The sequence below is a fragment of the Mustela lutreola genome, chromosome 7 (assembly GCF_030435805.1).
Source record: "Mustela lutreola isolate mMusLut2 chromosome 7, mMusLut2.pri, whole genome shotgun sequence".
Classification (NCBI taxonomy): Eukaryota; Metazoa; Chordata; class Mammalia; order Carnivora; family Mustelidae; genus Mustela; species Mustela lutreola.
In genome coordinates, this window is record NC_081296.1 from 70615406 (window position 1) to 70642890 (window position 27485).

At 38.5% G+C, this 27485-nt stretch overlaps 1 protein-coding gene and 1 pseudogene across 1 annotated transcript in view; both read right to left on the reverse strand.

Moving 5' to 3' along the window:
• The window catches only part of SPG11 (SPG11 vesicle trafficking associated, spatacsin), an 84927-nt gene extending 57735 nt beyond the window's left edge, over window positions 1–27192 (reverse strand). The window contains exons 1-8 of the mRNA XM_059181403.1: window positions 26924–27192; window positions 23963–24147; window positions 22718–22942; window positions 20681–20882; window positions 16314–16451; window positions 15689–16137; window positions 14477–14622; window positions 5445–5577 (exon numbers count right to left, since the gene is read on the reverse strand). Coding sequence (XP_059037386.1) covers window positions 5445–5577; window positions 14477–14622; window positions 15689–16137; window positions 16314–16451; window positions 20681–20882; window positions 22718–22942; window positions 23963–24147; window positions 26924–27177 — 1732 coding nt within the window. The 5' untranslated portion in view covers window positions 27178–27192. The remainder of the gene's footprint in view (window positions 1–5444; window positions 5578–14476; window positions 14623–15688; window positions 16138–16313; window positions 16452–20680; window positions 20883–22717; window positions 22943–23962; window positions 24148–26923) is intronic.
• Window positions 906–5199, reverse strand: LOC131836219 (F-actin-capping protein subunit alpha-1-like; annotated as a pseudogene).
• Window positions 27193–27485: the final 293 nt, after the last annotated feature.

Below are 27485 nucleotides of genomic sequence, written 5' to 3' on the forward strand. Positions count from 1 at the left end.
CTTTGGACCCCTGATGGAGAGGCTAGGTTGGTATGAATGGATAGTATGAATGACACACACCGTATAAGTATATTTTATTTGAAATAAAAACGCTTACACAGCTCAGCCGGTCACTTGGAAGCAAATCTGCTTAACTGTATCACTGAGCAAAAACAAAGCTGAAGTATAAACACCCTTTTTTTTGACATGCATTTTGAGATTGGGAGGAAAACACTACTTAGTTTTTTAAAAACTGACCTTCCCTTAAGGCCTGGTCACCAAAGTATAAACAGTGCAAATGAAGCCACCATTACCAGTTGTCATTTCATACCTATGTCACTTGTGTATTCTGAGATCACACATATACCTGACGATATATGTGAGAAGGTCTGCTGTCTCACAGGTACATTTAAGTTCTTGGCAGACAGGACTGAGGAAGAGTATTTGGAACAAGTTTTACATCCCATTTAGAACAAATCATTAGTAGTCCCTTAAATAACAGGTTATAAGAGAAAGATCCTGCCTGGAATGTATCCTTTTCACATTGCTTTTTAGTTTTCGTTTGTGATTTACATATTTGTTTGATTCATCTGCATATAGTGCAATCCTGCCACAAAGTATTAAAACACAAGATACCAATATTCCTTCAACATCTGCATTTTCCAAGTTTTACACTACACAAGTCCCTAGTATATTAACAGTTCTTGCATAATAAAAATAATAATAGGGGCGCCTGGATGGCTCAGTGGGTTAGGCCGCTGCCTTCAGCTCAGGTCATGATCTCGGAGTCCTGGGATCGAGTCCCGCATCGGGCTCTCTGCTCAGCAGAGAGCCTGCTTCCCTCTCTCTCTCTCTGCCTGCCTCTCCATCTACTTGTGATTTCTCTCTGTCAAATAAATAAATAAAATTTAAAAAAAAATAATAATAATAAATGGGGAAAACTTTTCTAAAAATGAAGATGTATGTAACTATAATGGTACTAGATAGGAAGGAGACAACGAAGAAAGAGAAACAAGCAAACCCATTCAAGTGCATGGAATGCCATTCAAGTCTTTGTATTTAAAAACAACTTCTGCAGAGAAGCTGGCTAAAATGGAATTTCCAGAAAACTTCCTTTGCTCCCATAAAAGGACCTGAAAAGCCCAATCCAAACTTTTAAAAATTACAGTTATGAGATGCAATAAATGATCATCAAAGCAGTCAGAGGGAGAAGGATGAATGTGTCTTCCATTCAGCTAGTTTGTAGTGTAGCTTCTTTAGCTACTGGTGGATCAGTAAAAACCACCCAAATACCACAAGTGCTTTGAAGGACAGGGGTAGAAAAGTACTGAGCATATTACCTGTCTATATCAGTAAGAGGACTTCATGGTTAGGAAAATTTTCTAAACAATAAAATGACTCCAGGATAGATCTCTCTCACCATCACGAAATGTGGCAGAATTTGTTAAAAATTTTACTAGTAGATATAGTGAAAATAGAAAATTACAAGGCAGAGAACACAAAAGAATCAAGATGATGTTATAGGTTCAACAATATTCCATAAGGCTAGAAAACCTGTTAACATTGAAAGCTCTAGCAAAATACTTTGAGGAGTCTGCTCCTCCACCTCTATTTGCCCCTACCTCCCATTCATGCTCATGCTTTCTCTTAAGATTTTTTTTTTTTTTAAGATTTTATTTATTTTGACAGACAGAGACAGTGAGAGAGGGAACACAAGCAGGGAGAGTTGGAGAGGGAGAAGCAGATTCCCTACTGAACAAGGAGCCCAATGCAGGGCTCGATCCCAGGACCCTGGGATCATGACCTGAGCCAAAGGCATACACTTAATGACTGAGTCACCAAAAATCCCTCTCTTGAGATTTTTTAAAAAATCTTAAAAAGTATATATTTTTTAATTTTTAAGTAGTCTCTACACCCAATGTGGGGCTCGAACTCACAACCCCAAAACCAAGAGTCTCATGCTCTACCAACTGAGTCAACCAGCTGCCTCTTGAACTATTTTTTAAATCAAAATGTCACTCTTGGGATGCCTGGGTGGCTCAGTGGGTTAAGCCGCTGCCTTCGGCTTGGGTCATGATCCCAGAGTCCTGGGATCGAGTCCCGCATGGGCTCCTTGCTTGGCAGGGAGCCTGATTCTCTCTCTGCCTCTGCCAGCCTCTCTGCCTGCTTGTGTGCTCTCTCTCTCTCACTCTCCCTGACAAATAAATAAATATATTTTTTAAAAATGTCACTTTTGTTTATAAGTAATTTATTTATCATATGGCCACATATTTACTCCTTTCTACCCACATACCAAAGAATTCTACACTTGGCTTTAAAGCATTCTGCATTGCTCTGGCCATCTTGTAGCTGAATATATTATTCCAGTCAATTCTGGTGTGAGGAACTGGAAGCTGCTGGCACAAGGTCTTGAATGTGGGGTATGACGTTGTTTGATAGTTTTCACTAAATGCTGACTGATATTCATTTTCAGCATGCTCTATGACTTTAATAAACTCCTTGGCAGTTTGGACTTCACTGGGAACAGTTATTGAATTCTGCACATCTTTACAACTAACCAACAGAACACTGCCATCTTCGTATTGGTGAACCTGAATCTTAATTACTCACACCACCCGAGCTGTAGGTGGTGTGGCAGTGAACTTCCACTCTGATCTCCCACAACCATTCCAGAAATTTTTTTGGTTAAAACTGGTGGTTTTCAATACATGCAATGATGGTCTCTTGCCCATCTATAGCTCTGGCATAAACAGTACAGAAGCCATTAGGTAATGATCTTTCACACAGGCCTTTAAAGTACTGTCAGAAGATTCTCTCCAAGACTTCAGACCTCTATCAGTGTTCTCTGGGCCACTTGCCTCTTTCTGTAAGTGATCAAACTTAAAGGAAATTTAGTTTCTTGGATCTCAAATCTGTTACTACTTAGGACACTGTGTTCTCTAATTAAGACCTGCTCTTCATAGGTGTAAACTGATCCATGTTATACTGGGCAAATGCAAATGCTGCCCCTTCCCTGAGGAGACTATCATTATTAAGTAGCAGCTAGACATTGTTGAACACTTCATTAAACTCCCCTGAGGATGCATGAGTGATGAATTTAGCAGCCACGCGTACCTTCTCCTCATCTGACACTCGATCCTCGAACTTGGCCATCTAGGGCTGCTCTGACATGTTGCAATATTTTTAAGCATAAAACAAGAACCAATATCTTATTCTCAAAAAACTGACAAAACTTTAACGAAATCTTACCTGCAAACGTTAGTGATTCTACTTACTTATTTACAGATTTTTGTTATTTACAGATTTCAGGAGTCACAACCATTTTGCTGACCCCCTATGCTAGATCTTAAGTATTGGACTTGGTGTCTTATAAATGCTCTCTCATTTATTATTTCAACACCCCTGAGAGGTACTATTGTAGTCCCCTTTCCACAGATGAAGAAACTGAGGTTAAGAGGGAATAAAATAACTTGCCCAAGTTAATCTGGAAAGTAAATGGCAGAGTCAAAATTTGAACTTCAGCCTGATTCATCCTCTTAAACATGGAGGTGAACGCAAAAGACGGTTCCTGAAAACTCCATTTGCCAGCTGCAAGTCCTAATAATGTGATTTCCATTTCTCTCAGCACTCGCTCCACCTCCAGAATCCCGTAAGAATGGTGGGAAATGTGGGTTTGACCCCAACAGAGTTGCTAAGCTATTTCTACTCTGATTTCCAGACTCATCCTCACCCTTCAGGCCAAAGCAGTGCTGATGAGAATAGAATGAAGAGAAATATCACTGACGAACAGAAGTGAATAATAACCATACAACTGTTAATGGAATCCCACTTACCACAAAGCAAGATTTCTAAATTCAAGCAGACATTTAAAAAAAAAAATTTGGAGCACTAAAAAAAAAAAAAAAAGTTAGCAATGTAAGAGTAAAGAGACAAAACTATACACCAGAATGAAAGAGAATGTTCTTAAAAAAGAAAATTTCTAATCCACAGAGTGAGAACACTATATTGTTGAAAAAAAGGAGGTTGTCATTTTCTCCATGGAATTAGAGTACCAGCTGATAAAACTTTTCTGGAGAACAAATTATTAAAGCCTTTAAGAATGTAAATCAAGGGACATATGGGTGACTTAGTTGGTTTTGGCTCAGGTCATGCCCTCAAGGTTGTGAGATCAAGCCCAGAGTCAGGCTCCATGCTCAGCACAGAGTGTGCTTAGATTCTTTCTCCTTCCCACACTCCCCAGCTCATGTGCTCTCAAATAAATAAAATCTTAAGAAAAAAAAAAAGGAAATTGTATGTCTCTTTGATCTGGAAATTTCACATCTACACATTTATCCCAGTAATTGTACATATGTGAAATTATACAAACACACACAATTTATAGCACAAACAATAGTAAAAGTTGGAATCAATCTAAATGTCTAACAGGAGTAAGGTTAGGTGCTATGGTATAGCCCATACAGTGGAATTCTACGCTACCACAAATAAACAGTATACTAACAAGAGAGAGATCTATAATATATCATCAAGTGAAAAAAAAAAGCAGATAATAAAACTGTATGTATAAGTAAAAACATACTTTATTTCCCTATCCCTCTAAAGCAAGGAGGCACATGGCTTCCTGCTCCAAGAATAAAAACTAGGTTTCTAGTTTATTAAATAGGAAAGCCAAATCTTATAAAGAAGTGTTGGTAATGTAGCAAAAAAGTGGAGTTAGGCGGAATTTTTTTTTTTTTTTAAGATTTTATTTATTTAGGCAGAGAGGCAGGCAGAGAGAGAGGGGAAGAGAAGCAGGCCTCCTGCTGAGCAGAGAGCCAGATGCAGGGCTCAATCCCAGGACCCTGGGATCATGACCTGAGCAGAAAGCAGAGGCTTTAACCCACTGAGCCACCCAGGCGCCCCTAGGCGGAAAAATTTTTTTGAAGATTTTATTTATTTGACAGAGAGAGAAAGAGAGACAGAGAGAGCACAAGTAGGGGGAGTAGCAGGTAGAGGGAGAAGCAAGCTTCCTGCTGAGCAGGGAGCCCAACATGAGACTCAATCCCAGGAACCTGAGCTGAAGGCAGACATTTAATCAACTGAGCTACCCAGGCACCCCTAGGCTAAAAATTCTTAAAAGAAGTCTCAATCCATAACTCCCCCATCACTAAATATCTCAGATAGTTGCAAGAGTGGGCAATATTGCAAATGATTTTATTCTCCTTTGAACAAAATTCTCTTGAATTTAGAAGTTCATCTCTTCCTTTCATACTAAAAATACAAAGGACAGGAAAGGATATGAACAATAAACACTCCACTTAGAATGAGAACATTTACAGATTCTTAACAACTCACTCAAGATTCCACAAAGTATAAAAATGTTATCATTGAGTTTCAGCAAGTCTGTCAGTCATTAGAAAGCATAACAATATGAAAATCACCAAAAAGATAAAATGATAAATGCAAATGTAGAAGCTTTTTCTACTTACTTCTTAAATACAAATAAGATGGGAAGTCATCAAGCTGATCAGGTACAGAAGATTTTGAGGATGGATTCAAAAGATTTTCTTTGCTCTTCAAAAAGAAATCTACTGTGTCCAGTTGACGATTTTCTATTCCAGCCTGAAACAGGAGAAAATCAGAAAAATATTACAATATGAAAAAATTGGGGATATAGGTTTTTTACTTTTTTAACTTTAGAATGTAATGCACCAAGACCGCAAGAGACACAAGGCTACCTATCTTGTGGCAGTACCCTGGTTCTGGTGAGGATTCTGACAATGATTATGCAATGAGGGGCAAGTATCCAACTTTACTGAACACCAATTTCTGCTTCAGTAGAAACAGTAAGTTAGAACAGAAAACACTTCCAATTCTACCATCTGTAATTCTAATACGACTCAAAGCTAGGTACTTGGGGACCATCATTTTAGGTAAGTTAGAGTCCATTTGAATTAAAATGTTAAAGCAGTAGGACATAAAGTTCACTGAAAAAGCAGGCTAAAAACAGATTCCCATTTCTGATTAGGCATCTTGAGGAAGCTTTCCATACAGCGGATTTAAAAACTGATATATTCTCTCTCTCTCTCTCTCTCTCTCTCTCTCACACACACACACACACACACACACACACAATCTTTAAATGCTGGAAACAAAAAATCCTCCCAGGATAAAAATGAGAACAAAGACAAATCCAGAAAAGTAACGGCTCTAAAACCAACTGCTACCTGAGAGATTCTGCATCTTTCTGATGGCCTAAAGCAGGGGTTGGAAAACTAAGGCCCATCAACACAGCCCTTGCCTGTTTTTGTAAATAAAGTTTTATGGGAACACAGCCACACCCATTTCCCCATTCATTTCCATATTGCCAATGGCTGCAATGGCATATATAAGTAATTACAATAGAAATCTACCAGCAAACCCTACAATACTTAACTATCTGGCTCTTTACAGAGAAAGTTTACCACTCCTACCCTAAAGCCCTGTGCCTAAGAATTATCTGGAGCATTCGTTTAAATGTAAATTGCTAAGCCCAGCCCCCAAGAGTTTCTGATTCAGTATATTTGGGGTAGGATTTAAAAATCTGCATTTCTAATAAATCTCCAGGTGATGATGATGGTGACGCTGTTAGTCTGGGGACCACACTTTGAAGTTCTGTGGGTTAACAGATCAGGCAGGCTGAGGTGAGAGGTACTGGTGGAAGTTATACTTGGAGGAAGAGAGGATAAACCTAGGGTCCACACAAGGTGACCCTGTCCAAAATGGATAAACTGGAAAAACTGCCCCCAAGGGGAGACCATAAAAAAACTGCCGTTGCTCTGGGTGGTAGGAGGTAAAACTGAGTTGTATAAGATTAAATAAGTGAATATTCTTGTTCTTAGAAGTATATGCCAAAGTAAAGAGTTATGAAGTAACTTTGAAATAGTTTGGTAAAAATATATAATACACAGTCAAGATGTGGCAAAATGTTAACAGCTGGTGAATGGTGAAGGGTAACTGGATATTCATTTTACTATTTTTTGCAATTTTTCTGTAAATTTGAAAATTCTCAAAATAACATATTTAAAAACAATGACCAGGGCACCTGGGTGGCTCAGTTGGTTAAACAGCTGCCTTTGGCTCAGGTCATATGAGATCTCTGGGTCCTGAGATCAAGCCCCCCAGAGTCCAGAGTCAGGCTCCCTGCTCAGGGAGAAGTCTGTTTCTCCTTCTGCCTCTCCCCCTGTTTATGCTCTCTTTCTCTCTCTCTCTCTCACATAAAATCTTTAAAAAGAAATAATAAGATCAAAGAAATCCCCTCCAGTCTCAAATGACTTCACCCCGCTGCTGGTTCTCTCTCTCTCTCCCTCAAATAAATAAGGAAATATCTTTTTAAAAATGACCAAATAGTAATTCTAGAAATTAAAAAAAAAAAAATTGAAATTAAGGTAAGTATGTAAAAGCTAACTACGTTTTTTTTTTAAGATTTTATTTTTTTCTTGATTTGCCAGAGAGCACACAAGTAGGGGGAGCAGTAGGCAGAGAAAGAAGCAGCTCCCCAGCTCCCCACTGACCAAGGAGCCCAGTGCGGGACTCAGTCCTAGGACCTAGGATCACGACTGGAGCTGACAGCAGACACTTGAACCCAATGAACCACCCAGGCGTCCCAAGTCTAATTACTTCTGATTGAAATACCACGGTGACATCACACAATGTGTGTATGGGGGTGGGGTGGGGAGGCGGGTGGGATATACGTTCAGCGTCTAAACACATGCAACAGTTGTGAAAACTGAGTACTTACTAGGCCAGAAATGAAATATCAACAAATTTTAAAGAATTGCTATCAGACCAATACTCTTCCAACTAAAGACCCTGACTCATCAGTGAGACACAAAATCACTGTCAAACTAGAGAACACTAAAAACCAAAAAACTTACAAAAGCAGTCTGAAGAGAAAAAACTAAACTTCCCTCAAAGAAATAACAGCTGATTTCTCAATGACAATGGAATCCGAAAGACAGTAGAAAGTGATCATGAATGTTCTGAAAGAAACCACTGCCTACCTAAAATTCCGTACCTCCCAAAAATACCTTTCAAAAATGGCAGCAAAATAGATATTATTTAGATAAAAACAGAGTTCAGCACCAGTCAGATCCTCACTCAAAGATATTCTAAATGATACTATAGGCAGAGAGAAGGCCTAAAATGTAAGAAGAAACAAAGAGCAAGGAGATGTATCAAACCTGTATAAAACGAAATGAACCTAAATACATAATAATGATGTCTATTGTGGTTAAAAAAAAAAAAAAAAAAGAAAAGAAAACAAACACAACAGTAACTTAAGTAGGGGAAAAGTAAATAAAGTTAAAGCATTCAGTGGGCTTGTATTATCCAGAAGGGTAAAGTTATTAACTTTGGATTTGATAATTTAAATATGTATATTTTGTTTCCCAGAATATCCTCTAAAAGAACAAAAACTGAAGATTTAATATCCAAACTACCAGAGGTCACAGGAGCTCCTGGAGAGCTGATAATGTTTTATTTTTTTGAGGGAGTTGGCAGTTACAAGAGTTTCTGCTTTGTAATTATTTGTTAAACTGTATATATATTCTGTACACTTTTTTATACATGTTATATTTCACAATAAAAATAAAATTGGTTAATGTGGTTTATTACAGTAACAGATGAAAAGAGATGATTCATATGACTATATCAATAAATTCAGGCCAAGTAGTCAATACAATTTCAATACCCATTCATGATTAGAAAAAGATTCATAGCCAGGAAAAAAGGAGAACTCAATCTTATAAAGACTCTTTCTTTTTTTCCTTTTCCATTCTCTTTTCTTTTCTTTTTTTTAAATAGATTTTATTTATTTATTTGACAGAGATCACAAGTAGGCAGAAAGGCAGGCAGAGAGAGAGAGGAGGAAGCAGGCTTCCCACTGAGCAGAGAGCCCGATGTGGGGCTCAATCCCAGAACCCTGGGATCATGACCCGAGCCAAAGGCAGAGGCTTTAACCCACTGAGCCACCCAGGCGCCCCCTCCTTTCCTTTCTTTTGAGAGTGAGAGGAGCTGGGAGAGGAAGGGCAAAGGGAGAAGGAGACAGAATCTTAAGCAGACTCCCGGCTGAGCACAGAGCCCAGTGCAGGGCTTGATATGACGAACCTGAAATCATGACCTAAGCTGAAATCAAGAGTCAGATGCTCAACCAACTGAGCCATCCAAGCACCCCATAAATATTTTTGCAATATACATGAATGCATGTGCACAGACACATACTTTAATAGGTAGATATTACGGGTATTCATTTTTAAAATCAGGAATGAGACAAGAATGCTGCCCACTCTTACTTTTGAGTGATATTATGCTAGAGGTCCCAGCAGCAAAATAATGAAAAGAAGCAGAAAGAATAAGGATTTGAAGAAACCAAATTGTATTACTTTGATATTATTGTACATTAAATATATATAAACTTCAAGAAAATCTAACAAACTACAAGAATTAAGAAGAAAATTTAGCAAATTTGTTGGATACAAAAATCAAGGTATAAAAGTTAAATTATTTCTTTATACTGGTAACAAACAAATGTAACTGAAAATATGCCATTTATAATAGCAATATGTAACAGTTTTTAAATATATATAAACACATTCTACCTTTAAGCATATAGTACTTAAATATAAATACACATATATTTAAATATAGGTACATATCCAAACTAAAAATAAAGCTAACAAAAGATGATAAGCTCTTAATGGAAAAACTGTAAAAACTGTAATGTTTCATTGAAAGACATTAATGGAGACATGAAAAAAATGTAGAAATAAACTTTGCTTACGGACAGGAATATTAAATATCCTAAAGATGTCAATTCTTCCCAACTTGATATATAGATTAAATGTAATTCTAATAAAAATCTTAACAGTTTTTCATGAAACTTGACAAGCTGATCCAAACAGAGGGAAGAATGTTAAGGGAGAAAGAATAATAAAGACATTCTTGAATAATAATAAAGTGAGGGGATTTATAATTAAGACAGAATGGAAATGCCCAGAACAGACCAAGACCAATGGACCAGAATAGAACCCAGAAAAAAACTCATGCATAGATAGAAACTTGACACACAGAGATTTCAGATAGTGGTTAAAGGAAGGACTTTAGGGAAAAAAATGGTTCTGAGATGGGTCTCTACTTCCCGCTATGCATAAATACAAGTTCCAAATGGGAAAAAACTTAATTGTGAAAGTTATATATATATATATATTTTATTTCTTTTCAGCTTAACAGTATTCATTGTTTTTGCACCACACCCAGTGCTCCATGCAATACGTGCCCTCCCCAATACCCACCACCTGGCTCCCCCAACCTCCCACCCCCTGCCCCTTCAAAACCCTCAGGTTGTTTTTCAGGGTCCATAGTCTCTCATGGTTCACCTCCCCTTCCAATTTCCCTCAGCTCCCTTCTCCTCTCCATCTCCCCATGTCCTCCATGTTATGCTCCATAAATAAGTGAAACCATATGATAATTGACTCTCTCTGCTTGACTTATTTCACTCAGCATAATCTCTTCCAGTCCCGTCCATGTTGCTACAAAAGTTGGGTATTCGTCCTTTCTGATGGAGGCATAATACTCCATAGTGTATATGGACGAAAGTCATATTTTTAACACTTCGGGAAAAATAATAGAAACATCTTTATGACTTAAGGATAGGAGAAGTCACAAATTACATGCAAAAAGGAAAAGACTGATTAATGAAACTACACTAAAATTTAGAACTGCATTAAAATCAAAGACCCCACAAAGAAAGTAAAAAGAGAAGACACAGATTAGAATATATTTGCTCCAGTTATAATAAAGGATTAGTATCTACAATACACTGAACACACAAATTACAAACCAGTAAGAAAAAAACAAACACCCCAAGGGAGAATAGGCAAAAGACATGAACAGTCACTTTACAAAAGAAATTCAAATGTCATATATACATCAATCTTAACCAGCAGAAAAATGCAAATTAAAACCCATCATAGTATCAGAATGGCAACATGTTTAAAAATCTGCATATGCTGAGTATTGAAAAAGACATCAATAATGAAAACTAACATACATTGCTGGTAAGAGTATAAATGGATAAATCAACCCTGGAAAACTGGAGTATCACCTAGTGAAGTGAAAGATGTGCATGTCCTACGACCAGCAATCGTACTACCAGCGCAGAGAAACGTTTACACATGTGCTGTAGTAGATGTGAACTGTTTACAGCAACACAGTTCACAACAGCAAACTGGTAAAAAAATCTAAAGTTAGATAAACATCTATTTACACAATGGGATACCAGATGCAAGTACAGTACATGTTTGTATTTCTGTGGTGTTGGTAGTGATCGCTCATGTACCATCCAATCCTTATGAAACTCACACACATGTACGAGCACTATATAAAGCACATTGTGCTCTCTATGGTCTGTAGTCACACTGCCTGTGTTCAAATCCTGGCTAACTACCACCTGCCGTCGATGTATATCTGAATTAGATTTCCTAACCTGTGTCCCCTCATCAATAAAATAGGGCTAACAACAGTATTACCTATAGGACTGATAAGAAGATGAATGAAATAACACTTTATTATTATCATTAATATTTAAGAAAAACAACCATATGGAAATAGGCATGATTACTTCTGGATAATAGATTTTACATGTGACAAATTTTCTTTTTTCCCCCAATTACTCAAATTTTCTACAATGATATTATGTAGTGTATAAAAGTAAGTTCTTCAACAAATGGTGCTGGAAGAAATGAGTATTTGCCTGCAAAAGAATGAAGTTGGATCCCTTGCTAGTAGCACGTACAAGAATTAATCAAAATATATCATGGATCTAAATATAAGGGCTGAAACTATACAACTCTTGTAAATCTCCACACCTCAGTTCAGGCAATGGTTTCTTAGACATGACACCAAAAGCATCTGAGACAAAAAAAAAAGTAAATTCACTTTATCAAAATTAAAAACCTTTGTGTTTCAAAGAACACTGTTGAGAAAGTGAAAAGGCAACCAGCAGAATGGGAGAAAGTATTTGAAAGTCATCAGAGTCTAGTACCCAGCACATATAAGGAACTCTTAGAACTCAAGACAGACAAAAAATTTAAAACTGGACAAAGATGTAAACAGACACTTCTCCAAAGACATCTACAAATGGATTATAAGCACATGAAAACATGTCAAACATCATTAGTCGTTAAGAAAACGCAAATCAAAACCAGTGAGGGGTCCTTGGCTGGCTCAGTCCATAGAGCATGCGACTCTATCTTGGAGTTGTGGGTGCAAGCCCCACACTGAGCAGAGGGCACACTAAAACAAGCCACACGCACGCCCCACAATGAGGGACCATTTTGACTACACAACTATAAGGATCGTTATAAGAAAAAGGTAGACAATGGGATGCCTGGGTGGCTCAGTTGGTTAAGCAGCTGCCTTCGGCTCAGGTCATGATCCCAGCGTTCTGGGATCAAGTCCCACATCGGGCTCCTTGCTCGGCAGGGAGCCTGCTTCTCCCTCTGCCTCTGCCTGCCATTCTGTCTGCCTGTGCTCACTCTCTCCCTCTCTCTCTCTGATACATAAATAAAATCTTAAAAAAAAAAAAAAAAGAAAAAAGAAAAAGGTAGACAATAACAAATGCTGGTGAGACTGTGGCACTCTTAGTGCCCTCACACACTGCTGGTGGGAATGTTTAACAGTGAAGCTGCTGTGAGAAACCAGTGTGTGGTTCTCCAGGAGGTTAAGTGGCCCAGTAATTTCACTGCTAGGTGTATACGCAAGAGAAATGAAAACTAGGACATAAAACTCGTGCACCACTGTTCACAGGATTATTTATAATAACCCAAAAGTAGAAACATCCAAATGTCCATCAACTGATGAATGGATAAACAAAATGTGGTACATCCATATAAAGGAATACTATTCAGCCATACATACATGCCACAACATCCATGACCCTTGAAAACATGCTAAGTCAAAGAAGCCAGTCACAAAAGGCTACATATTTCATACTTTCATTTATATGCAATGTCCAGGATTGGCAAATCCAGAGCCAGAAAGTATATTAGTGTTTGGGACTTAGAGGCCACAAGAAATGTTAAGTGACTGCTAATGAGTACAGAATTTCTTTTTAGAGTTAATGAAAGTGTTCTGGAATTAGATAGTGGTGATAGCTATATGAGTCTGAATACACCAAAAACCACTGACTGGACTGTATACTTAGGTGGGTAAATTTTATGTAATGTGAATTATGTTATGTATATATTTTAAAAATTTAATAACTTATTTGAGAGAGAGAGCAAGAGAGCACAACCACAGGGAGCTGCAGAAGGAGAGGGAGAAGCAAGCTCCCAGCTGAGGAGAGAGCCCAATCCAAGGACTCTGGGGTCATGACCCAAGCTGAAAGTAGAGATTTAACCAATTGAGCCACCCAGGTGCCCCTAAATAATTTTAATAAAACTGTCATTAAAATACAAATTTGCACACAACATTACTACCTTTCATTTTTTGACCTTTCAGAGGCTGTGTAATATGACTTTGATTCTTGCTCCAGCTCTTATTAGTAAGGCAATGAGCCAATCAATCAACCACTTTGAGCCTAAGGTTTTTCATCTGTAAAATGAAATGAATAAAAAACTACCCAATCCATCTCATGTGGTTATTTTTTATTTTTAAAATATTTTATTTATTTGACAGAGAGAAATCACAACTAGGCAGAGAGGCAGGCAGAGAGAGAGGAGAACGCAGGCTCCCTGTGGAGCAGAGAGCCCGATGCAGGGCTTGAACCCACGACCCTGGGATCATGACCTCAGCCAAAGGCAGAGGCTTTAACCCACTGAGCCACCCAGGCACCCCTCATGTGGTTATTTTAAAACAAAACTAGATAATGCACCTAAGAGTGTGCACTATAAAAATGCTATACAAATTCAGGTTATGTTGCTTCTACAGCTGGAGAAAGAGTAAGGACCACAGGGAGAAATAAAATATCACTCTTGTTCATGCTTTCCATAGCCTGCTTCCATTTCATTTAGTCTTATCAGCTTACTGTTGCCTCCACTCCTTGCAACTTTTTCTTTCTTAGTGTTTATTATAATTTTATATCTTTTAAGGCCAAAAAGGATAAACTGTTTAGTGGAATTCGGGTAATGAAATGACTAGAACTAAGCAAATGTTTGGGCAAAGACTATAGTTTGGGGCGCCTGGGGGGCTCAGTGGGTTAAGCCTCTGCCTTTGGCTCAGGTCATGATCTTGGAGTCCTGGGATGGAGCCCCGCATTAGGCTCTCTGCTCAGCAGGGAGCCTGCTTTCCACTCCCCTCTCCCCACCACAGCCTGCCTCTCTGCCTACTTGTGATCTCTGTCAAATAAATAAATAAGATCTTAAAAAGACTATATAGTTCTTTTAACTGCTAGGTTAAATGAATTCTCCCAGATCTTCAATCAAATAAGAGCACATAACAGAAAATAATCCTGCGGGGTCATACGGACATTTAATTTTGTTACCTCCAGTGCATGTATGGGGATTGAACACCTCCCCCAACCATTGAGATGGCAAAGAGAGTCCACAGTGCTGGCACTTCCATGGATCATTAGTCTATTTAAAAACTCCTCTTGAGTCAATCCAAACAAAATCAGAGAAAGTCCATTTTCTACAGGGAAAAAAAAGTTACCTTCAATAAGTTATAAGGACTTAGGGTTTAGCATTATAAATTCTAATTGAATTAAATTAAATTCTAATTGCTCCATACTTCAGTGCTGTAATTAGAAATATATTTATTGGACACCAAGTACTATTCTGACCGTAGTTAATTTGATTTTTTAATGCTTTTCCAAGAGGAGTTTTATTTTTTAAACACAGACCACAGGGTACATTCTAGTAAGAACCATGCATCCTATGACACAGTAGTAAATCTCACTTTTCTGCTTTTTATTATCCTGCACAATAATTCTTGGAATTTTAAACTATTTACAGAGGTTACATTTCTGATTTACTAAGATAAAACAAAGAGCAGGCCCCTGACACAAGGAAATACATAATTACCAAAATTTGGGTATTAAAGAGACACACAGTATGATCACATCATTCAGTAGCTTTACAGGAGGTTATAGCATAAATGCTGAGTGACTATATATCTGAAATATCAAACTCAAATGTCTACAGGGCCAAACAGGTGGTGAAACAAGTGCAAGAAAAACTTAACGAGAAAAGGGCGCATCTAAGAGAAAATTCAGCTCCAATCTATAAATTACTACACAGGAATGCAGGCGTAGTGTTGCCAGATCTTAGAATTTTTCAGTAACAGCAGGAAATCCTCAATTTTGCAGGTTTATAATGAAGTCTTTTTAAAAGAGCTTAGATAGCGCAAGCCAAACAAAACAGATCTGCACTCCATAGATGGCCCACAAGCTGCCAGCTTGCAACTTCTGCTTCCACAGGTGAGTCAAGTGAAGACTCTCTGGATTAAAACCAACCTGTGTTACTCTTAAGACTCTCTGATTTAGTATCTGAGCTGAGCATTTAGCTGAGCAAAATCAACCTTAATTAAAAATCAAGTACAGGGAACAACAGTACCAAGAGTAACACCAAATATCCCCCGTGAAAGACTACCACTTAGAGGAGCGAGTAGACACTAATATCTCCAGGGCAGAAATAAAATGGGCTTTACAAGAACACCTCTCAGCAATGGATTTCAACCTGATACAAGACATTCTCACCTGTCAAGACAAGGCATAGCTGCTCGTCTCCACTAGCGTCTATAGGAATACACTTTCTGCCAAGGGAGAAACACTGCATACCCTGGGTCTCCAAATCCCAAAGGCCAATGGTGCAGCCCATTCCTTCCACTGCCCAGGTAAACAGTGCACTGAATCCTGTCACAGACATACAAGTAAGCTCAACAGGTTCCTCTTGTTCACTAATGTTCATGATTTTCCATGATCTCCCTGGTTCATTGGTGTTGGCATGATCCTTCTGTGGAAACTTATAGTGGCTGCGCATTATGTCCTGTGGAATGAAGGCCCAGCCTAGCATACTGGTATTGTGGTTACCAGATTCAGGGGACTCCAAATGCAAAATATTCTGGAACCATGGAGCACAATAAGAAACCTCCAGTTTGGAGCTCTTTATTGTTTCATTCAGTGATGACAGCTGGGCTTTCCAAGACCTGGAAAATAGGGTAGAACTCACATCTGTTACAGTGAAAGGCACTAAATAAAACAGTACATCAAGAAGAAGATGCATTAAAAAAAAAAAAAAAGTATCTACTTCTGTAAAGCCCTTTAGTAAAAACCACAAAAAATAGAAATAAAAGTAAATCCAAAAAGGGAGGAGTTTCTGTACCTATCAACTTGAAAGGAAAACTTGGTCAGTTTCATGTTGTAGTCAGAATTAACAGGATCATCTTCATCAATCCCCCTGGGGCCTTCAATAGGAATGTCTTCTAGAGTTCTTTCACATAGTAGGTGTCCTGGGTGTTGCCTACATTTTAAAATGATAACCATGGTCAACAATGATGATCAAATCCAAATTTGTGTTACTACTGCTCCTGGTTTGTTTTTTTTTTTTTTTTTTTTTAAAGATTTTATTAATTTATTTGAGAGAAAGAGAGAGACAGGAGCAGGAGAGGGGAGAAGGTCAGAGGGAGGAGCAGACTCCCTGCAGAGCTGGGAGCCCAATGTGGGACTCGATCCCGGAACTCCAGGATCACGACCCGAGCTGAAGGCAGTCGCTTAACCAACTGAGCCACCCAGGTGCCCTGACTACTGCTCCTGTTAAAAACTGAGGGGTGGAGGTGTCACACAGAAGGAGTAGTACAAACAATAAGTTTCTATGAACAGGACTCCTTATCTCCATTGCTTATAGCAGAATGATAAAGTCAGCCTGAAGAATCTGGCCCATTTATAACAATGTGTGGTAACAAACTATTGGTTGTGTTCATTTCATAATACATACATATACTAAATCATCACATTGTACACCTGAAATATAATATTGTATGCAATTATATCTCAATTAAGAAAAAAGAATTTTATATTTGTGGGTTTTATGAAGAGATAAGAGCACTTATTGCTTACTATGTTGCAAATGTTGTGATAAAAACTGTATATAAACTAAACGTTTCAACAACCCTATGAGGGTTTATAGATAAGGAAACGAAGGCTCAGAGAAACAGTGGGGCTGGATTTGAACCCAGTCAATGTGACCATAAAGCCCAGGGTTTTTTTTGTTTTTTAAGATTTTATTTATTTATTTGACAGAGATCACAAGTAGGTGGAGAGGCAGGCAGAGAGAGAGGAGGAAGCAGGCTCCCCACTGAGCAGAGACCCTGATGTGGGGCTCAGTCCCAGGACCCTGGGATCACGACCCAAGCCAAAGGCAGACACTTAATGACTGAGCCAGCCAGGCGCCCCAAAGCCCAGGTTTTTAACTGCTCACAATACTGTCAACACAAAGTAAGATTTAGGCTAAGACAGGCAATACCCAAGAACTAGAAAGACAAAATCCGAATGCGGGTGTACATGCAAGAGTACATGCAGAAAGAGGGCTGTCACATTTGAGAAACACAAAGAAGGCAAAGGTGCCTAAAGCACAGGGAATGAGAAGCAAGGTGGTGTGAGATGAGGCTGGAGAGCCTGGCAGGAGAGAGATGGTGCAGGGCTTTATGGGCTATGAAGGATTTTTAGTTTCTTCTTGGTGGAGGGAAGCTAAATAAGGGTTTTAAGCAGAAAAATAATATGATCAGATACAGAAAAATAGCTAGGGGAGAAAGAGAGGAATTTAAATACCCTGAGCACTTACTTCTACAATTTGAAGGTAAATATGTTAACATACATGTATCAAGGAGATGATGAGAAGAAGTCAGAGAAGGCAGGGTAACAGTGAGAGAAGATGACACATGGAGATGGTCGTTCCCCATCCCCCCAAACAAAAGGTGGATGCCTTGTCCCCAGATGTTAGTATTTGGCTATTTCTCTGATAAGATAACAACTGTAACAACATCACTCTGGTTATTATACAGAGTATGAAGTTGAGGGAGAAGAGCCGTCATCGAAAGACCAATTAGGAGCTGTTACCCTACCTCAGTTTAGACAGTGGCATAAATGAGAGTGGTAACCAAGGACTTAAGAAAAGTGGGCAGATTCAAGAAACATTTAGGATGTAGAAGGACTAGGACCTGGTGATTAACTAGATACAGATTTAATACTTAAAACAGTTTTGAGATATAAAGAAGAAAAGAAATGGAAAACAGTCCCTAAGAAAGAAGGAAGAAATAGGATCCAGAACACCGAAGGATGGGCCTTCACAGAAGGAGAATCCGTTGTAATAGGAGGAAAGATGAGGAGATGGGTACAGGAAAATGGGTTTGTAACTTAATGTGAGAAACTGAGGAAACTCTCATTAGACAGATTCTACTTCCTTTATAAAGTAGGAGGCAATGTCACCCCAGATTTGGAGGCAAAGAGATGAGGAGAAACCTAAGGAAAAGAGGGTTAAAAACATTGTTGTAAAGAATGGGCTCAAGAAAAATCACTATAAAATCTCCAGGTAATATTCAGAGACCAGTTGAAGGTAGCAAAAGTGAACTTATAGTGCTATCAGTTTTCCTTCATAGTTTTCTTACAAGCACCTGGTTGCTTGGGTGCAGGGACAGAGAAGGCAGAATGAGGGAGGTAGATTTTGTCCAACCAAGGGCTACCATAAGGCAGGAGCAAGAGTTTAGGGTGTATGCAAAAAGGGGCTGAAATGAGGGTGAGAATGAAGTCAAGACAAGAGGGGGCTAGAGAGTGGAAGGTCAACTGACTGGAAATTTCAATGAAGTCAGAAGACAAGAGTGGGAGTACTTGAGTAAGTGACATGTAAAGTTTGGGAAGTTGCGGTCAGGAAGTGAGATGTGGAGAATAGTGACTTGGGGGAGGAACAGCTTCAAACAATGACAAATCCAGGATAAGAGTACGCGAGTAGACCGCTAAAGTAAATTGGAAAAAAAAGTCACTGACAATGAACTGAAAAGAATAAACCACGAGTTTGGGTTCTCAAGGAGCTTACAAATTCTATAGGACACATGAAAAAATGAGAGAAATAATACAAGACTATACAATCAAGGGCCAAACTGTAATATAAAGCAAAAGTGCTTCACAAGTTCAAAGAAAAGAAAGATGATAAAATGAGTGTAAAATTACAAGTGGAAGGGGTTTTAGTAAGAAAAGGCCTCATGAAAGAGGTAGATCTTAAAGGATAAAATGAAAAGGAGAGACTGATATTCTGTATCAGAGGAAAAAAGAGCTAGAACCAGGAGTGAAGGAAGAGAAACACATTTCTACACTTCAGAGAACAGCTAGAAAATAAAACATACAGTCAACTCTAGAGAAATCATACTCATTAAAGAGCATTCATGTAAATAATAAAGAGATTACTCATTTAGTTGGGCAGGACAGATCCCTAAATTTGTTGGGAACAAAACACTAGCTTTGATGTTAAAATAGCTGAGTTCAATGTAATTTGTTCAAAGGAATATATGCCTGATGCCCTCTTCAGAGTCTCTAGAAATGTTACTAACTCTTGAAGTGTTACTAAAACATCAATGGGAAAGGAACCCTACATACAAGGATCTGAGTGGCAAGGATCAGGGTGGCAGAATAGACTTTCCTCCCTCCTCACCTATCAAATTATTTTTCAAGGTAGATGATTAGGAGGTAACTCTAAATACACAGGAGATGGTTTAGTCAGTAAAAATGGCCTACTGATAAACAAGCACATGATCTGAGAATGTGCTAATCATCCCTGCTTAAAGATTAAAAAAAAAAAAGGGGGGGGGCATTAAAAGGCCACTTTAAAAAATCACAGTGGTAAGAAGTTCTGGTAGGTATGTGAAAGATGAATTTGTCCTTTCTTGTGATCCAAACAACAAGCCATAAAAGCCATCAAAGTGCACTCCCAATTACTCAAGGATTTATCTCATTCATATTAAGTGAGGACCAGAAATCCTAATGGTTTTGAGTGGCCTTCAATACTGAAAGTCATAAATGCTGATTAGAATGCTTTCAGATAAGGAAATTGCAATGTACAGGCTGGGGTGTGTACTTAAACCTCTCATAGCATACCTCTCTCAAACACTGTAAAATCAGAAGTAACTAGAATATCTAAATCAAAAAGCAACACAAAGGAGAATTCAATTTTTACTAATATATTTAGATAGCCACAGGTGTGGGTCCTTCAAGGGAAACGCCTGAGGAAATCCTCAGCTGGAGCAAGCTAGCATAACATATCTTATTAAAGTTCTTAAAGAGAAAAGTAATCCCTAAGGCTGCCAGGACCCTGAGGCACATAAGAAGCAACTTCAACTCAGGGTAAATCCTTTTTTCTTCTACTGTAATGTAGGGCAAAAAACGGGTAAAAAATGTATTAATAACCAACTGTGCTACTATACATTATGTACCTTGATTATGTGCTTGATTACTTTACTTACATGATGACATGTCATATATAACATAAATCAAAATCACAACTTGATATACATTATGAAATAAAAAGGTAGCCAATGGTTATTTGCACAATTTTACAGTAACAACCTCACCAGGTAGTAGCTAGAACACGATCTAGCTAAATAGAGAAATAGAACAGGTTTCAAAAAAAAAAAAAAGCTAACAAGTCCATTTTTAATCTCCTATGGCTTTATCTCAAATTAGAGATTGCAATAATTTACATACCTGAAATACAAATTTAAGTTCACAGCAATTGCAGAGTTGGAGGAGCTGACAATCACTACAACATCTAGGTCTTGAGACACTTTCAGTGAAGTGAAGGAAGAAATCTTGGCTGGTTCCTGCTGTTGCTCATCACACACATCTTCTTGGTGAAGTGCTAAATCCACATGGGCTACGTGTGTACCATCCACAGTGTCAAAAATGTCTTTGAGTTAAGAGTTAAGGAAATTGCCAGTCTTAAGTATGCCTCACCACTTCAAGCACAGGATGGGATGGACCTTGGAAACCTCATGGCTGCAACCTTGTAGGGTTAGTGGACACCGAAGCAGCCCTCATCACAGTCATCAGCAGACTATGAAGTTGGTGGCCCAATAAACCTGACAGAATTCATTCAGAAATACTTGCTGAATATCCACTCTGGGCCAGGCCTTGAATGACACCTTGCTAATATTTCCACTAGTGTTCTACAACAATGCTAAGAGAAATATAACGTGAGCCATGTTCACCACTGTAAATTTTCTAGTAGCCTTAATAAGTAAAACCCAGTGAACCTAATTAATACATTTTATTTAATCCAATATATCAAAAATATTACCATCTCAACATGTAACTGATATAAAAAATTGAGATATTTTATAGCTTTTTTTCATACAAATGTTCAAAATCTGGTATTTTACATTTGTAGCAAATCTCAAGACACTAAATTTTCATTGGAAATACCTGCTCTGTATTTAAGTTTTGTAAAATTCACATTTGAGAACTTAAACACACTTAAAAGTTCTCCAGTAATTAAATCAAGTATGAACTTTTAAATTTAAAGTAATTAAGTAAAATTGAGAATTCCATTCCTCAGTCACAGTAGTCAATTTCAAGTGCTCAACAGCCATAGAATCCTAGTGCCTACCATGCTGGACCGCACCATTCTATAACCTGGCAACAAAGATTAAATTAGTGCAACATTTTATGACATTTTTATAAAAAATTTTAGTAAAGGCTATTTTAGATCTAAAGTAGAAAAACCATCCCTTTAATTCAGAAATTAAAGTTCCAAAATCCTGTAAGGGGTCACTTTCAAATTCTTCAGAACAATTTTGCTAATGATCTATGGATCTGCTAGAGACAAACAAACAAACAAACAAACCAAAACTATATTTCCAAAACCAAATTAAAAGTGGTTAAGCAAGGGGCGCCTGGGTGGCTCAGTGGGTTAAGCCGCTGCCTTCAGCTCAGGTCATGATCTCAGGGTCCTGAGATCGAGTCCTGCATCAGGCTCTCTGCTCGGCAGGGAGCCTGCTTCCTCCTCTCTCTCTGCCTGCCTCTCTGCCTACTTGTGATCTGTCTCTGTCAAATAAATAAACAAAATCTTTAAAAAAAAAAAAAAAGTGGTTAAGGGAGGTGCCTAGGTGGCTCAGTAGGTAAAGCCTCTGCCTTCTGCTCAGATCATGATCTCAGGGTCCTGGGATCGAGCCCCGCATCAGGCTCTCTGCTTGGCAGGGAGCCTGCTTCCTCCTCTCTCTCTGCCTGCCTCTCTGCCTACTTGTGATCTGTCTCTGCCAAAGAAATAAATAAAATCTTTTAAAAAATAAATAAATAAATAAAAGTGGTTAAGCAAACCCTATAATTTACTAATATGATGGAATCATTAGAGATAAGTGGGTTATATTTATATATGAAAATGAAACTATCACATCATAAACAGTCCTCAAAATCCTTTCTGGAACAAACACATAGTAGATATTCAACAAGCATGTTTTGAGTAAATGGGTAATATAGAGCATATGTAATTTAGAAAGAACACAAGTTGATCATAGGACTATGAGAAAAATGTACATAATAGAAAATATTTCAATAGAATATAAAGCAATATAGGTGAGTATTTTAAGTTCATAAAGATCTTTTTCCTTGGAAAGTTTTACTGAAAAACTAGCATTCTGCCTATATACCAACCAGTCCAGTCCCTAAGACTAAAAACCTAAAAAAGGCTCATCTTTCTAGGTAGCCTCCTCCCCTAGATATCCCCATCTTTACTGCCAAGGATACAGATCCAACCTAAACTACTCAAAATAAAAAGAATTCCTCTGCAGAGCTGCACGTCAATAATCCTGTCCACTGCTTGTGTAGGCAAGGGTAACGTGAAACAGTTGAGTACTCCAATCTCAGCATCTCTTTCAGGAAATACAATGTGTAGGACAATACACTTGTTGATGAACAATAGTGATGTGTTATTGTGAAATGACAGGATTCTCAAAGATAATAAAGAAATATCTAGGAAACAAAAGAAGATTATTTCAAACTCACTGGTCAGTTTTAGAGTTCATAAATTTGATTTTGTAAACAACACAAACAGGTGAAACAAAGAAGAAACAATACTTTGTCCGACTCTAGGCAGTTATTGCTCATACCTACCTAAGCGAGTGATTACTTGTCAGTAAGAGGATAAATAAAGACAGCCTACAATGTCTCTGTTCACTCTATTTTTGGCCAGAGTCTTATAGCATACCAGAAGATTAGGAAAAAATTTAAAAATAAATAAATAACCTACTTATCCCAGGAACTTCACAAAAACAATCAGGTTTTTTTTGTTTGTTTGTTTTTGTTTTTTTGTTTTGTTTTTTTTTTTTTTTTTTTTAAGAAAAAGAAGGGGGGTAGCTGGTGGGCTCAGTCAGAAGACCATGTGACTCTTGATCTTGGAGTTGTGAGTTCAAGCCCCACACTGGGTGTAGAGATTACTTAAAAATAAAAAATCTGCAAAAGCAAAAACAAAAACGAAGGAACCTTAAAATCAAGGGTGTCAAGTATACTACTGCCTTAAATACAGAAGCCTGAGTACTTTGATTTCTGTTCCCTGCAGCCCTCAGGATGAGTAATCAGTCTAGATCAGCACTATCCAATAGAAATACCGTCAGCCACAAATGCAAACCACAATGTAATTTTAAATTTTTTAGTGGCTATACTGAAAAAAGAAACAGGTGAAACTAATTTTTACATATTATTTACCCCATTACATCCAAAATATCATCACAACATATAATTAATACAAAAACTATTAATGAGATATTTTACTTTTTTATACTAAGCCTTAAAAATCTGGTATGTACATCTGAATTCACATTAACCACATTTCAAATGCTCAATAGCCCTATGTGACTAGTGGCCACTATACTGGACAAGACAAATCTCCCTCCCCGATTTCATCTTTATAAGAACCTTCCCTGGAATGTATATAAAATTACATAGTAATATCACAGGCTTAAACATGCTGAAAGACCACCTGTAAATACTTACTGATATTTTGATCTCCAATGAGCTTTTGCAAAGTCTCCTCACTACAGCTATACAAAATGGTTGCATCACATCTTCCGTCTTTCAAATCAAATTCATAGATTAACAGTTCATAACTTTCACTAAGAGCAAGCAGTTTGGGTTTGTCTGTTGGTGAGCTGCTGTTATGAGAATCCTCCCATACAAAGCTAAGAAAAAAGCGTAGATTATTATATTCTATCATCCACAAAAGTTTTTACCCACAACAGGCAGAAGAGCAAAAGGAGTAAAGAACAATTCTTTAGGTCACACGGTTAGTAGCATTAATCCTACACTCAAGGGAATATAAATTGCTCTGGGACATCCCTCTTCTTCCCCCTGAACCTCCTCAGGCCAATATAGGAGTGGGTGGAGCAGAGAGCAGGGAGCAATAAATGGTGGCTGCTTGTATTCCTTCATTTAAATCCAGTCTGATGAAATGTTTAAAGAAACAATCATAAGGATGTTTCAACAACCAAATATGTATATTATGTATAAGAGGTGGTACTCACAATTAACAAAATAGCTTTTGCTAACTTAAATGCTTTCAATGCCTTTTAAAAGTGACTATTTGTATTTACAGACTTTGAGGACTCCAAGATACTATACTATAGAAGAGCTCTGTCCAACAGAACTTTCCGGGATGATGGAAGTACTCTATATATCTGCACTTTCCAATAAAGTAACCAATAGCCACATGGGGCTACTGAACATTTGAAATGTGAATAGTGCAACTGAGGAAAAATGCAAAACTTACTAAGTCACATGTAGCTAATGGCTACCATGCTGGACAGCTGAGTTACAAAATTATGCAGTATGAGGTCAACACACTAACACTGGGTAACAATGGTGGGAAGAAACTAATGAATGATGCTACAGCTTCAAATTAAATTAAACTACATTTAAAAAATAAAAGGGGGAGGTTGCGCCTGGCTGGCTTAATTCGTTAAGCAAATAACTTTTTTTTTTTTAAAAGATTTTATTTATTTGACAGAGAGAGATGACAAGCAGGCAGAGAGGCAGGCAGAGAGAGAGGAGGAAGGCAAATAACTCTTGATTTCAGCTCAGGTTGTGATCTCAGGGTCATAGGACTGGGGTCCTCACTCAGAGGAGTCCGCTTGAGATTTCTCACGCTTTCCTCTGCCCCTCCCCACACACCCCTATGTACAAGCAAAGGCTGTCTTCTCTAAAATAAATAAATCTTTTTAAAAGATTAAAAAAAAATAAAAGGGCCCAATTCTGGAAACAATAAAATGTAAGGAGAGGAAGCTGTCATGCTGATAAAGTTTCATCTTTTTAAAAAAAGTTTTTCTAAAGAATATATTTTATATCTAAAAAAAACAGACTTGGTGCTCTAGTGTACTTATTAAAGAAAAAGAATGAGGGACTTTACTTTTCTATCTTTATACCTATACTGGTGATTTTTCATGAACACCCAATTTCTACTGTTTACAGTGAAAATCTGTAAAACCACTTGAATGTTGAATATGAAAAAGATTAAACAAATTAAGGTGTATTTAAAAGGCAGAATACAGCAACACTGTTGACATCATCAGCATATGAACTATACCATCATGTGAAAAGACAGGAAATTTTCAGTAAAAATAACTACAGGATGTACGGTGATTTCAACATATATAAAAAAGGACCATATATACTTTGAGATAAGCGAGCCCTGAATACTGTATATTTGTCCTTATTTTTACCCCATGAAGCACCTGAATTAAAATTAAAATCCAATTCAAATAGAAAGTCCTTCTTGATCCTCCTTCAATCCACTAATTTCACACAGTCAATTATGGATGCCCTCATTATTTCAAGTGTGTGTCTTTTGTTAAGTTCTCAGACCTAAAGAGTTCTTTTCTCTGCCTCATTCCTCTCTATAGGGGACTGTGTCCACAGATACTTAACACAGTTGAATAAAATAACTTCTACTATGGAGAGATTCTTCCTCCTAGCAACTAGAGACCAGGAGTAAGACGATTAAAGCACTCGTTTATTTAATAAGCAAATCTCTATTGTCAGACACTGTTATAGAGCCTGGAGATTCCAAACTATGACAACTCTTAACTACTTATGTTTTAGGAAATGATTTCTAAATGTTTTCTATTATTAAAAAGCCACTGTACTGGCTGGCTCAGGTGGGAGAACAAAGCCCCTCTTGAACTTCGGGTTTTGAATTGAGCCCTGAGATTACTTAAATAAAACTTTAAAAAAGAGAGAGAGCGCCCAAAGACTCAGAGGGCACTTCATGACATAAACTCTAACTGCTGGATGAAGAGTTACAGAAGTGGAAGGTTAATACATGATTATAATTGTTTTTTTCTGTCTTTCTCTGTCTTCTGTCTTCCCAAACAAGCTTCACATATAAGAGCTGTCGTAGACTGTTCCTATGTAACAGTTTGCGTGTAATAAATATTACACTAAAATGTAATAAGTATAAATAAATATTCAGTTGCGCGAATAAATGAATGGGTTAGCTAGACTATCCTTCAAGGAGGCGGCGGGGGCGGGGAGGTTAATCCATGTACACAGAAGTCGCTGTTTCAGGCACAAGAAAAAATTATCAGGATGATTCAAATTAGAGATGATCCCCAGCTGCTACCATCAAGGGATTTAACTGAAGGAAGATGGGCAAGGTGCACAGCACAATAGCAATTAATTAACTTATGTTGAATTAATGAAAGAACCCCTACTTTGGGACCTGCTCCGGGTGCGCGGCCAGCAGAGGGGTTGGATGTCTTATCTGCGCCCCGGTAAAGGGAAGCGAGGGTGAGGCTGCAAAGCTAGGAAAAGGTTCCGAGAAGGCACCCGGATCGCATCTGAGCTGTTTCCCGCGACTGTCATTCCTCTCCCGCTACCTCCACGCCTGGAGGGGAGCACTGGGGCCAGCCGCCTAAGGTTCCGGACTCTTCCACCACTGCCCAGCACTCCCGCAGCACTTACTGCCGAAAGGGGCCATTAAGGCAGCAGGCACCCCCGCTCCGGCCGCCCGGCGCCAAGGAAAGCACTTGCAGGCTGCCTGCAGCGGTCAGGCTCCCCAGAACCTCCTGCTCTCTGTGCAACTGCGCCCGGCATCCCAGGCGCCCCGTTGCCTCCACAGGAACTGGCACCAACAGCATAGGTAGAACCCGCTCCATGGCTTTAGCGCTGCAGGTGCCGCAAGCCGCAGCTCCCCCGGCCGCCTTTTCTGTAGCCATTTTGACTCGGTTATTTCTTCCGGTCACCTGAGCGCAGCTGCGTCCTGGGCATGCGCCGTGTAGCCTGCCCGATGGCTGCCTCGTGACTCTCCCAGGGACCGCTGAACTGTCCCCGCCTTTTGCAATCCTGGCCTTTGGAGGCTGGCGCTAGTTCCTCCAGCAAAGTTACATCTGCCTTTGCTTCAAGCCTGTTTACTTAACTATCTTGGAAGAGTTAAACTCCAAGTTTAGCAGCCTCAGGCAAGCTGGAGCAGCTTTACTCACTCCGTGGCATTACCCCCTGCCTTCTTCCTCTAAATGCTTACCCT